At 41.5% G+C, this 12,679-nt stretch overlaps 1 protein-coding gene across 5 annotated transcripts in view; it reads left to right on the top strand.

The window, feature by feature from the left end:
* Positions 1-12,378, top strand: part of CHST15 (carbohydrate sulfotransferase 15) — a 49,202-nt gene extending 36,824 nt beyond the window's left edge. For all 5 annotated transcript variants that reach the window (XM_046943178.1, XM_421811.8, XM_040702527.2 and 2 more), the window contains 4 exons: positions 3,695-3,851; positions 8,054-8,210; positions 10,386-10,533; positions 11,750-12,378. In XM_046943178.1, the coding sequence (XP_046799134.1) occupies positions 3,695-3,851; positions 8,054-8,210; positions 10,386-10,533; positions 11,750-11,940 (653 nt within the window). In that variant the 3' untranslated portion in view covers positions 11,941-12,378. The remainder of the gene's footprint in view (positions 1-3,694; positions 3,852-8,053; positions 8,211-10,385; positions 10,534-11,749) is intronic.
* Positions 12,379-12,679: the final 301 nt, after the last annotated feature.

Genomic DNA, 12,679 nt, shown 5'->3' with positions numbered 1-12,679 from the left:
CAAACAAATTGTGGCGTTTGTTTTTTACAGTCCTGTAGAAATCCTGTAGCTGACAAGCAACACTTTCCATGATGGCAACGAAACTCCAGTTGGCTCTTCTTGGGCTCCATCATAAGAGATGTATAAGCAGAGGGGCCGCCACTGTGTGTGCCATCATCCCTATGTAGCCTATGGTGGACTATTGGTGAAACCCCTTAGCTGTTTTGTTACCAACAGAAATAGCTTCAGCTTGACCTTGTATTTTCCTGCTAGGAACTTGTGCTATCTTGAGAAACTAAGCAGCATGGTACAGGATCCAAACAGAAGATAATCTTGTGTCTCCAGTTGATAATAACTTAATTAGCATTAGAAATATAAAGGTCTAGTTCAGAAGTGCAGTTGTGGTACTCCTTATGGAAGCCTGTGGTCAGGTCCAGGCTCCATGAAGGGTGCCTGGGTTTGCCTTCCACAACACATGGTGGCCAATGCACCATTGTGCAACTGGATTACAGTACCTGTGAGGTAAGTCAGCAAGTGTTCTTAAGTTCTATCTTTTCTTTCTGCTAGAAGCAGAAAACCAAGGGAAGACACTTTGGCCTCAAAATCTGCCAGGGAAACCAGATGTTTCTATGAAAAGGCTGGTTTGTTGAAAAGAGACTTTTGAAGTAAGCTGAAGTCCTACAGAAGTTGGAGTTTTTGCTTCCCCCCCACTTAAAGGGAACACCCTCAGAATCTTCATCACATTCTGATGGGGGGAAAAAAAAAGAAGCTATTGTTGAGTTGATGAAATGGTGACGTTTTCTTCCATTGCCCAGCCCTGACTGCAGTCATGTCTGCACCTCAGCCTCTCTTGAAGTCTACCATCCGCACTATCAAATATTCAGTGCTGAGCAAAACTTGTAAGACTAAGAAATGTTGCCATCAAGGACATCTGCAGATTTTCCTCCTACTTACAGTAATATCTCCTGCCCTTTCATGGGTGAAGTGTTTATACTAATTATATTCCCTAATCTAATCAGCAGTGTACATCTTTGATTACTTACCTCCTGTTGTAGCTTTTTCTGGAGCTCGATTGTGTTTCTTTTTCCTGTAGTCTCATTTCTTGTTTCATTAAGGTTCTGTTCACTTTTCTTATTAAGTTTACAGGAAAAGTCTTGAATGATTATTCTCATTAAGTCATTTTTTATTACTTTGGTTAAAAAGAAAACACACAACCCACAACAACAATAAAACAAAGCTAGCTTGCCTAATTTTGTGTGAATATCAGGCTTGCTTAGAATCCTCCATGTTCTTATTTTGGATGATTGGAAACAAAAATTAATTAAAGCTGTAAGCATTTCAGTTGTTCATCATTCTGCATTATTTTGAGAATGGATATCTTTGTTGGATATTATACTTAGTGGGTAATAATTGCATTTTTGCAAATAGAATGATATCTGCTAAGAGATGAACCAAACCAGGCAGTGCTGCTCTAGCTGGAGGCATTCTGAGCAGGACTTGTTTACCTGTGATCATTAATAGGATGAGCTCACAAGATTGTCTTCTGAAAACGTAATATGATTATAATCCATTAATGACCCAATATAAAGGTTATACGTTTATTCTTTAGGCAGCTTAGTAATTCATATGTTCTTTAAGTCCATAAGAGAAGATAATTTTTTTGGTTGCTCTGTTGTAATGAGACGTAATTACCAGCAGCGTTTAATTTATCTCATGTCTAGTATGGCTCACTCTCTTTGCAGATATTAAATCTGCATTATAACACAGAAGAGAATATTGTAAAATTACTAGGAGGTGGGTTTTTTTGGCTGTTTCAGGAAATTAAAATTATAAGAGTCAGGAGAGACCAGAATGATTTTATTTTTTTCCCCCTTTTTAATTTCTGATGGCCATCTTGTTTTGAGAAGAATTGCCTTGCGGAACTCTACTCTCCAGGGCTGTGTGCATTAGGGCAGCACCCTAAGCTTCTGTTAATGCTTCAGTGTTATTTGGTGTATCTAATTGTCCTTTGCTTTTGCCCCACTTGTGGATGCTGGTAGTGGCAGCTGATTCAGCTGAGATTATTTCCGTGGAGTATTTTGGCCATGGCATTAAGAATATCGTCCTATTCATGACTAAGTGCAATGACTTTATTTAGTTCAGCTAGCACCTGTGTATGCAGATGTTGTGTTCAGCTTTGTTGACTCTACATGAGCTACTTAGGGAAAGTCCTGTAGAGAGCATTAAATATCATCAGAGGTCTTTGGAGCAGAGGAGTATGAAGGAAGATCAGAAAAAAACAGAGAGGCAGAGGCTGTGTATGAGAGGGCATGGAGATGGTGGGGGCTTGCAGTGCAGCCAGGCACGTGTTGTGCAGAACATTTCCTATTGTAAGGACCATGAAGCACAGGAATAGGGCTCTTAATGAGGTTCCAGACTTCAATCATCACCGTGATTTAGGCAAACATTGCTCAGGAAGTGTATTCAGCACAGCTCTTCTTGTTGGGGAGATGTCGTGGTGACTGCCCAAGGCCCTTCCATCCTTGCAGTGCATTATCCTGTCTCTCTGGGCATGCCGCATGTCCTGCTCTGCTGGCACAGGTACAGCTGCGCGATGCTTCCTGGCCTGGCCATCTCCTCTTGTCCTCTGTTGGGTCTTTTATGCTTCTGCTTCACTCAGCGTGGGATCTGGGCTGAGTGCATTTTAATTGACGAGTCAAAGCACGCTGATGATCAGGCAGTGCCTTGGCTAATTAATTTAGAGCGGAAAAGCAGAGCTGTTGTGGACACCCAGCTTTAGCCAACAGACCTGATCTCCTCCCTTTGAAATGAGGTAAAATGAACATGACAGAAGATTAATGTGTTTTCTAACAACTCCAAGACTTTACTAATGAATCACATTATGCTAAGCTGGTTTGGAACAAATACTTATTTCACTTTGTGTTTTGGCAATCTTTTAAAGTCTTTATTGGACTTTCCCAAGAGAGGAAAGCAAGGAAAATCATGTGAAAGTCTTACAGGTCTGCAACGTTATTATTTTTTCATCTCATTACTTCTGATGGAAGAAAAAAAAAAAACAAAAGAAAAATCTCATTAACAAGAATTAGCTTTCATTAAACTTTCAAAGTGTGGAAGTTCCCAGAAGGTTTTTATGTATGTTTTACTAACATATCCATGCCACATGAATGCCAGTATGACTTAAAAAGAGAGGGAAGGCTGAGCCTCTCAAAGCATCATACCAGGTCATTTATTCAGTAGTTGGAGCATCACACACCTTGTTCTGGCAGGGATGCTGCTGCTTGTGCTTCTCCCTGTAGCACTGCTTTAAAAGTAGTTTAAGAATCTAAGAATGCAAGAATCTGACTCTTAACCATGTGTTAATCTTTAATACTTGACTTGTTTCATAAAGGGATGCTTCGAACTGCAGCGACTGAATTCAGTGCCAGTATTTTTTTTTGTTCTATATTTCCCACGTGTTCACCAGCTCTCCTGTTACTGTTCTAAGCGATTCTGATCCACTGAAGTGGTGGTTTCCACTTCTTCCACTGGTTGGTTGCAAGCTGTAGCTTGCAGTGTGAGTGTTCTGTCTCTGGGGAGCAGCAGCCAGAGCAGTCTGCAAGAACCAGTGAGGTGTGCTGGAGTTTGCAGCTTTTAAGTGGTCTACACCAGCTATCAGAATTCCAGTCTGATACAAGAAATGAAATGAGTTACCAGCAGAGATGCTTTCTATTTCCAGGGGAAGCCAGTGCCTCCACCATGTGGGACAACAACGCCTGGATTTTCTTTTACGACAACAGTAGCGAAGGAGAACCTCCCTTCTTAATCCAGGATTTTATCCATGCCTTCCAGCCAAATGCCAAACTTATTATCATGCTGAGAGATCCTGTTGAAAGGTGAGCAAGGGTTGTGTTGTAAAAGTACGCGAGAACGCTTGTATGCCTCAGCATAAGTACTCCTGTGAAGTGGTTCAGTTCATATTAAATAATAAGCTTTATGTCTTCAAGGACATACCACTGCAAATAGATAAGATTACAAAGAGCTCCAGAATCAGCAAGTGATAAACTTTTTGTAGTAATAAAATGCTTACTGCACCGATCAAAGCTCATTTAGACCATGTTATCTTGCTAGACTAACAACTACTCAGGAGCTCACCCTTGGCCTTCCTGACTTTGTGAAGGAAGGGCTCTATCTTTGCAAAAGTGTAAGCTGCTCTTGAATGGTTTTCCACTGTTTTGGTCTCAAATGTCCTTTTCATCTCCATTTCATTTCTTCTTTCTCCAGTCTTCCTCCAGTCTTTTAGGAGACTTCTTTCTTCTGTGTCCTCTGTAGGAGGAGAATGAGGAGGAGGATAGATATTGGGGAGGGTGGAGGAGACCTTTTCAGGTGCCTATTCGGGTTACTTGGGCCAGGTCACTGGTGTCCCTGTCCCTGGAGATGTTCAAGAACTGTAGAGATGTGGCACTGAGGGATGTGGTCAGTAGGCATGGTGGGGGTGGGCTGGGCTTGGTGATCTTAATGGTCTTTTCTAACCTATGACAGAGGCAAGCAGGATACAGATGTCAACAGGCACTTACTCATGAGCTGCAGAGCTGTGCAAGTGCTTCCCGTCTCCCATGACAGCAAATACAGTTCTCAGCTTCTAAGTGGTTCTCCTGACCTCAGGATTGAGCAGATGCTAATTTTATGCGGGAGAAGTGGCTGAAGTGGCTCCCTCATGTAAATTACCAACAAATTCCCTGATTGCTTTAACCATCCTTCATAATGTGTGTGCCAGCTGTAATAAGGATGAGATGAAAAGTGAGCTTCACCTCCCTTACTGTCTTCATAATCAATTGGCTTCGTTTTGTTTACAATTCCCTGTGCCCTTGTTGGTGACAGCTCGTCTGAATGGCAGAAGGGGCACCTGAGGACAGTTGCAATACTTGGGAAGGTGAAGGAGCTGCACAGAGCCTGGTGCATGAGAGGCCCCCCAGAATGGGGGATGTTTGAAGAACCTCGTGGTTTGGTGTGGTGGGGATCTATATCCCATTGTAATGGATAGGGGTAGAGGGTAATGACTTTAAGGAGCTGGAATAGCTGAAATCCCAATCAGTGAAGGTTTTATTTCCAAGCAGATGTCCCAAGAATTAAAAACAGATGGGAAGAAATATAGAAAATCTCTTGCTCTGCAGAGAGAGAGCTTGTCTTCAAGATTGTAGCTTTCCATAAGATGTCAGCAAGTCTTTAACAATCTGGGTTTATTTTAATGGATGACTAGAAATACTGAACACTCCTATTAAGCCTTTCAGACAAGTGGCATCCTGCCCATGCTGTATGTGGTGCCTGCTTTGCCCCATATCTCTGTCCCAGCTCATCATTGGGGTCCTCAAGCACTGCTGGGCATCAGTGTCCTCAGCACTGCATAGTCTGGGTACTGTGCTTAGTACTGTCCCTCTGCTCTGAAACAGGGCTATTCCATTTAAATACTTTTTTCCCCTCCATTTATTGCTCATGAAGTAAGACTAATCCTTAACTTCTGTGGTCATTTTTCCAAAATATGAAACGAACTGCCAGTAAGATTATTTTTTCTTTTTTTAGGCAATCAGCGTTAAATTAGTATCAGTAGGACATCACTGATGCAAACAGTCTGCTGAGATGTTTTTTCTAGGCAGTTCTCAATGCACCATGATCAAGCACAACATACGGTACATGGTATGGCAGAATAGTGTTAAATCTGTAAGCTGAGAAACCTTTGCAAATGTTCTGCTTATACCACAAACAACAAAGGTGGGATGCAGTGGTTGGGGTTGTGCACTGCCTGTGCGGCTGGGTGTCCTTTGGGCATGGGAGGTGATGCCAGGCAGCATCACGTAAGCACTAAGTTGGTATTTGCCAGATGGAAATGACTGGGCAAAAATCAGGATTGTTGTTCGTTCTTAATAGTTGGGGCATTGGGTGCTGCTGCCTCTTTTTTTTTTTTAGTTTTTTTATAGTTTGCTGTAACTTGGAGGGCCACTAAGATGATCAGAGGGCTGCAGCACCTCTCCTATGAGGAAAGGTTGAGGGAACTGGGCTTGTTTAACTTGGAGAAGAGAAGGCTCTGGGGAGACATCATTGAAGCCTTCGAGTACTTGAAAGGAGCATATAAACAGGAGAGGGAGCGGTGGTTTATGAGGGTAGATGGTGATAGGACAAGGGGGAATGGTTTTACACTGAGACAGGGGAGGTTTAGGTTGGATATGAGGAGGAAGTTTTTCCCCCACAGGGTGGTGACAAACTGGAACAGGTTGCCCAAGGAGGCTGTGGATGCCCCATCCCTGGAGGCATTCAAGGCCAGGCTGGATGTGGCTCTGGGCAGCCTGGTCTGCTGGTTGGCGACCCTGCACATAGCAGGGGGTTGGAACTGGATGAGCATTGTGGTCCTTTTCAACCCAGGCCATTCTATGATTCTATGAACTTCTATTTTAAAGAATGTAAAAAATGAAATGAAAACCAGTCTGCAACATTTGCATCCCTTCTCTTCCTTTTTAAGTGAACAGAGTTTTCATTTATGTCATGTGGGAATTAAGATCCTGTTGTTGTTGCAAAACACTGAAATAAATAAGTGCAAAGGGGCTGTTCCTGTGCTGAAGTGCTTTGCTGGATTAGAGCCGAATCTTTCCGAATAAAATGATGTATTTTAAAGTACCTGTGGCAATCTAGGGAAGTTTAAAAATAAAGCTAGTGCAGTACAAAAGGCTGCCACAGCAATAAAACCAGCCCATGTCTTTTGAATGAGGCTGATAGGATCAATAGACTTGTGTTGAGGGGTGGTGCTGTGGAGTTGTGATATGCTGCAAACACAATGGGAAAGCAGCTCCCTCTGAAGTGTTTCAAGGTTGACTAAATAAGAAAGAAAATTAAAATACCATGTTCACAGATGATTCACGGTCTTAATATTTATGCCATGCTACAGCATCTGCTGTTGGTCTGTGGATTGAACAGTGGGCCAAGCTCTGCAAAGAGCAGTCACCCTCTCACATGATCGTCCGATACATCCATGATCATTATCTTTCAACCAGGTGTTGTTGGAAGAGTTTAATCAAATTCTTAAGGATTAACACGCAAGTAGATCTGTTACTGGCATCTAGGTTTTGGGATGCTTTCCATTCCACTTTCCCCCAAGGGACAAGATTTTAGATGGTCTTTTTTGAATGATGTTAAACAACCATAAAGCTTGTACTAAGAATTATGCCATGAGGGGATACATCCTGAGCTGCACCTTAGAGGAATTCCTGCTGCTGCTGGCTGACACAAGGCTCTGCTCTTACCAAGAGATGAGGCCATGTCCTGCTGTCCTCAAAAAAGGAGTGGGACTGGTAATCTGGGGGAATTTTGAGAAGTTGATGTAGAAACTATTTGGGATTTGAGGTGGAATAACTGCAATAACTAGGAAGCCTGCAATTTTTCCTATTGTTGATGATGACCACATTGGTAATTAGAGAAAAATCACTGTTTCTAACTCATCCCATTCCTCTTTTGGTTTTGGTTGTAAGCTTTTGAGGACTGTTTCTATCCATAGCAGTGTAGAACATGGGGTACTGATATCACCTGAGACCTGTTCTACCATACATGTAAAGTATGTATGTTCATTGGAACAGGCTGGCACTGGAGCAAATTACCCAAATAAGTTGTGGGTGTCTCATCTCAGGGGATGCTCAAGGCCAGGCTGGATGGGGCTCTGGGCAGCCTCAGCTGGTGGATGGCAGCCCTGTACAAAGCAGGCACTTGGAACTGAATGGTCTGTAACGTCCACTCCAACCTAAGCCATTCTGTATGTCCAAGAACTTTGCATTTCGAGGGAAATACTTGCTCATGCAGTTTACTAGCGTCTGGATTTCACATGATGCTGACCTTGCAAGCAGGGATGAGGGTGAGCAGCTCCCTGGAGTAACTGCCATTCTGAGCCAAAACCCATCAAAATGAGTACAAAACGTGGTATTGCCGAACAGTGCGGGTGGGGCCATGTTACTCACACGTGGCTCTTCTCTCAATTCATGCCACTGATTGCAATTGTTATGTAAATAGATCTTCTTTCATTTCCTTTCTCATTTACTCGCACGTATTTCATTCACAGATTGTACTCCGATTATCTGTACTTTGCAAGTGCTAATAAATCTGCAGAAGATTTTCATGAAAAAGTGGCGGAATCGCTGCAGCTGTTTGAGAATTGCATGCTGGATTACTCCCTGAGAGCCTGTGTCTACAACAACACCCTTAACAATGCCATGCCTGTACGTATTCCCAATGCCATTGGATTCCTTTCTTGTATAACAACACGCTGTGTCAAGGTTATTAAAATGCTAAAGTACTATGCCTATAAGCATCAAGAAGTAAAATTCTCTTTTCATTTGTGAAGCAGATGACATAAATACACAGGCAGGCATGTAAAAGCTGATGTATTGGCTCAGCTGTCTCACCAGTCTGTTCCCTGATGAATGCCAATAGCAGTAATATGGTTGTTCTATTATGCAGGCATATGGAGAGCACATTTAGTGAAGATTGCAGTTTAATGTGTAAGCTTTTTGCAGATCTCTCCAAAAAGTAGCTCTGGCAAGGATATTTGTGGTATGAAATTGCCTCAAAATCAGAAAAAACTATGTATTCTTTTTCAAGGGAAGGCTACCAATAACTAGATAAAACCTTTTTAGAATTGTGGACATCCAGAAATGATGAGAAGTACAGAAACTGCTGCCAGGAGATCAGAGTGCTGAGCCTGTCATACCAGAATTCACATGTTTAGTGTAGACCTGGCTTCAAATATTGCTTGGGGGTGAGAAGAAAGGCTTTGCAGAATAGTATGGAAGAGATTGGCTTGAAGCATCAAGTCTGGCCAGTTTGCCATTCAATCTTGTTTAATTTGCTAAGACTTCAAAGGCTTTGGAGGGATTACTTCTTTCTTTTGTCACTAGGGTGAAGCTATTGCCTCCTCCAGTCAATAAAATAACCATAAATAGTGTACTACAGAGTTATTTGCCAAACTGCTGTAAGACCTGCGGGATATTCCTCTTCCTTACTTCAGCAGGTAGATGGGAGCTGCCAGGCTTGGATGGAGGCCTCTAGGACCTCACAGACATGAGCTGCTGCCAGGCAGCGTTACAATACTTCCTAGCCGTCTGATTGCACAACTGTCTTCTAGTATAGGGAAAGAACGTTTTTTTTTCTTTCTCCTTCCTCAGGGTTTAGAAGCACTCTTCATTTGTTGTCTTAGGCAGCCCTCAGAAGATGATATGAACACAGGCAGGTGTTCGTAATAAAACACAGATGCTAACGGTTCCTTGATGGACCTCAGCCTCTTCTTCAGCCAAGTTAATAGGCTCTTTTATGTGCATCGTTTGCTACAGATGCAGGGATTATTTTCCCCTAAGAGCTCCTTCGATTGCCAATTGTGACTTTTTGCTAATTGCTGTAGCAGAAGAATTTTGTTTTGCTACTGGTTTATATGTTCCTGAAAGAAGGGAGGTGAACGTCATAGACGTTGTCACTAGAAGTGGCGGGTGCCAGCATGTACAGAAAGGGATGTTTGTTGGCTTGTTCTTGCAGAGAATCGGTGAAAAAATATGTTGATTGGAGAAAGGCATGCAGGGCCACAGTGATCAAATCAAATGTGCAGATGCGGATGTTATGGGAGGGCGAATGGCTTGGGAAGTGAATGCCTTTTGATGTGCAGGGGGAGACACTGGGGCTTGGGAAAGAGGCAACGTTCAGGAAGAGCAACAGTGAAAAAAAGTCATACAGGATAGAAAATTAAGGTTCTTTCCAAAGCCAAGAAAACGCATTACAATAATAATAACTTGCAGTAATTCAGAATTATTTTGCTGGAATTTAGGTGTCAGCGTAGATTTCATGAGTCAACGTAAGAAACAAAAGAGACTTGTTATCTGTCTTCATCAGTTCTGTGGAAGTGTGACTTGAAGTTAAGAATCTTTTATGAAAAGTACTTATGATGCAGGAATTGTGTTCCTTTATCTTAAGCCTGAAGAGACCTAAAAAAAAAAAAATATATTAAGTGTAGCCAGAGGCTGGACTTCTAAGAATGTCAGACAGCCCTTTTAATACTGCAACTTGTTATGTAAAACCAAGGGGGTGAGAAAGACAGATTAGGTCAGGACAAGCTTTCCCACCCATCCCTGTTCTCTCTGGTTTGCACAAATTGGTGCTTCTGCCATCTGGAGTGCATGGTCAGGCCGTTTGTAAAATGATGTCTCCACCCTGAGATCATCTGCAAAGATTTCCCTAAGCTGTGCTGAAAACAAGAGGAAGATTAAAGCATTTTCAGGTACTGTCTTCTCATGGTCCTTCTAGAGAGCAAACCTGGGATTTTTGCCCACAAAACACAGGTGAGTGCTGGTTTGTTACTGCTCCAAGTGTTGTAAATGAATTATTTTCTTTTTTTTTCATGCTTACAGGTAAGGTTGCAGGTTGGGCTTTATGTTGTGTATCTTTTGGACTGGCTGACTGTTTTTGACAAAGATCAGATACTCGTTCTTCGCTTAGAGGACCACGCATCAAATGTGAAGTACACCATGCACATGGTGTTTCAGTTTCTGGATCTGGGTAGGTGTCCTCTGACTGATTGGAGATAAGTACGCATAAAATTGTTGTTATCCTTCCTCTAGGTCATTTTTGCTTTATTAGCAGACAAAACAGAAATGCGTGAGTCTGTCTTGAAGGATGCATTAATCTTGTTGCCTGGAGTCAAATAAAACTAAAATTTCCAAATTTCCAAATTCCCATAGAACTGTTGGCATTAGGAGAACTTAAGAAGACTATATTAAGAAAAAAAATTCAAAACCTTTTGCAGCGTGGAGAGAGAGCTTACCAGAAAGAAGCCAGTCCTGCTTCTGAAGGCAGGCAGGGCTTGTTTGTCGTGGGTTTACATAGGTGCAAGAGCTATCCCATGCAGCTTAAATAACTTAAAGTGCTACCTATTTGTGAATACTGTTGCCAGCTAAAAATGATCCAGCATCTAAATCTGTATATGATGAAAGGCTGTGTTTTTAGCTGGGAAGAAGGGGGAAATTGTGTTTTTGCTGTGTTGACTGAGACATCTGTTGCTAACCCCCAGACCAACTGTTGCCCAACGCTGATTTGACAGTAGCAAGAGGACAGAAATAGGGCTGCAAAATAGTCTGGCTGGTCCAAACACTGGTCTAGGTGATGAGCAAGTTTGAATGTAGCAGATTGAACAGATGAAGAGCTTGGCATCTTCTTGAAAAATGGTTTATGTTGGGAAAGTCTATGGGCTCTTATCTATCTTTCTGACGTACATAGTCAAGGGCTAAGATGGAATCCTGGAATGTATATACAACCATAGCTGTGTGTCAGTTTGATCCCACTGGCAGCCTCAAAAACAACAACAAAGGGCCTTTCATGACACGAGTGAATCTGGTGGAGTTTCTACCAGATATTGGACAACTCACCTCATAAAAAGAAATAACAGTGTATAAGGAGTTTGACTCTGAAATGGACTGGGATTTATACTCAATGTCTCCATTGTTTTCTGAAAACAAATCTTTTCCTTTAGAAGTGATTTATATTGCTGGTTTTAGAGATGATTAATTAATGTGAGAGAAAAAACATTATTTCCATATTTACTAACAGTGATTTATTTTACTAATCTAAGCCTGCACTCAGTATTCTGAAACGTAATCTCTGCTAACACAAATTCCATTTGTCTTCCCTTGGCAAGCCTTCCAAGTTAGTCATTTGTCTTCTTTAGCAAGGGCATTGGTGGTGAAAGATATTAAGATATTATTCTGTTTTACCACAGGACCTCTAAGTGAGAAACAAGAAGCTCTGATTACAAAAAGTCCTGCGTCAAACACCAGACGACCTGAAGACAGAAGCCTGGGACCTATGCTACCAACAACAAAGGCAATTTTAAGAGATTTCTACAGGCCTTTTAATACAAAACTGGCACAAGTTCTTTTTGATGACGCTTTTTTATGGAAGAGGACATAACGTGTAAATTTAGTGCCACAAATACAGTGCTTAAAGGAGTTTTTATTTTTTTAAATTCTATTTTTGTGCGTGGATATTTACATTTTTTTCCCATTCCAAAGAGATGCTGATTGAAGAGATGAGACTCATCTTCAGTCAGCACACTTCACGACAGCTATATCACATTCTCCTTGTGAGAACGTAAAGCATCTTGCTTCTCAGTTTCTTGCAACTTCTTTTACCCCAGTGGGAGTATGGAGTGGAAATGCATTCATACAAAGGTGATGTCTTACACTCTTGGCTGGGATGGTGAAGTGTTAACCCTAAGATGCTGCAACAAGGAGTTAGCGTCATTTTTTTTCCAGTTACACTTATAATCTCATTTTCAGTATATGTAATTCATTCATTTTTTCAAACTATCAATGTCATGTAGTCATTAAATTTTTTTAATTGAACTCAGCCAAAATTTTGTTTCTTCTTGTTCACAAATGGTCTTTGCTCACGCTAGGATTTCTGTATCTCCTTAATTCCAAAAGTAACTGCAATAGCCAGTTGCATTTGCATGCATTTCCAAGGCTAATTTATATCTTTAGTAAATGGACTTTCCTAACCACAGTTCTTGTGGCTGTCTTTAAAAGATATTTTCTATTCACATAATGGTTGAAATTTAAATAATTGGCCATGTTCAGAGTTTAGAGCAACGCATTCATATGACTTATGTACTTCATTTATATTAATACAAATATGTATCATGTATTCA

This window comes from Gallus gallus, chromosome 6 (genome assembly GCF_016699485.2).
Source record: "Gallus gallus isolate bGalGal1 chromosome 6, bGalGal1.mat.broiler.GRCg7b, whole genome shotgun sequence".
Taxonomy (NCBI): domain Eukaryota; kingdom Metazoa; phylum Chordata; class Aves; order Galliformes; family Phasianidae; genus Gallus; species Gallus gallus.
Note: the sequence above shows the minus strand (reverse complement) of the source record. Positions and strands in the feature narration are given on the sequence as shown.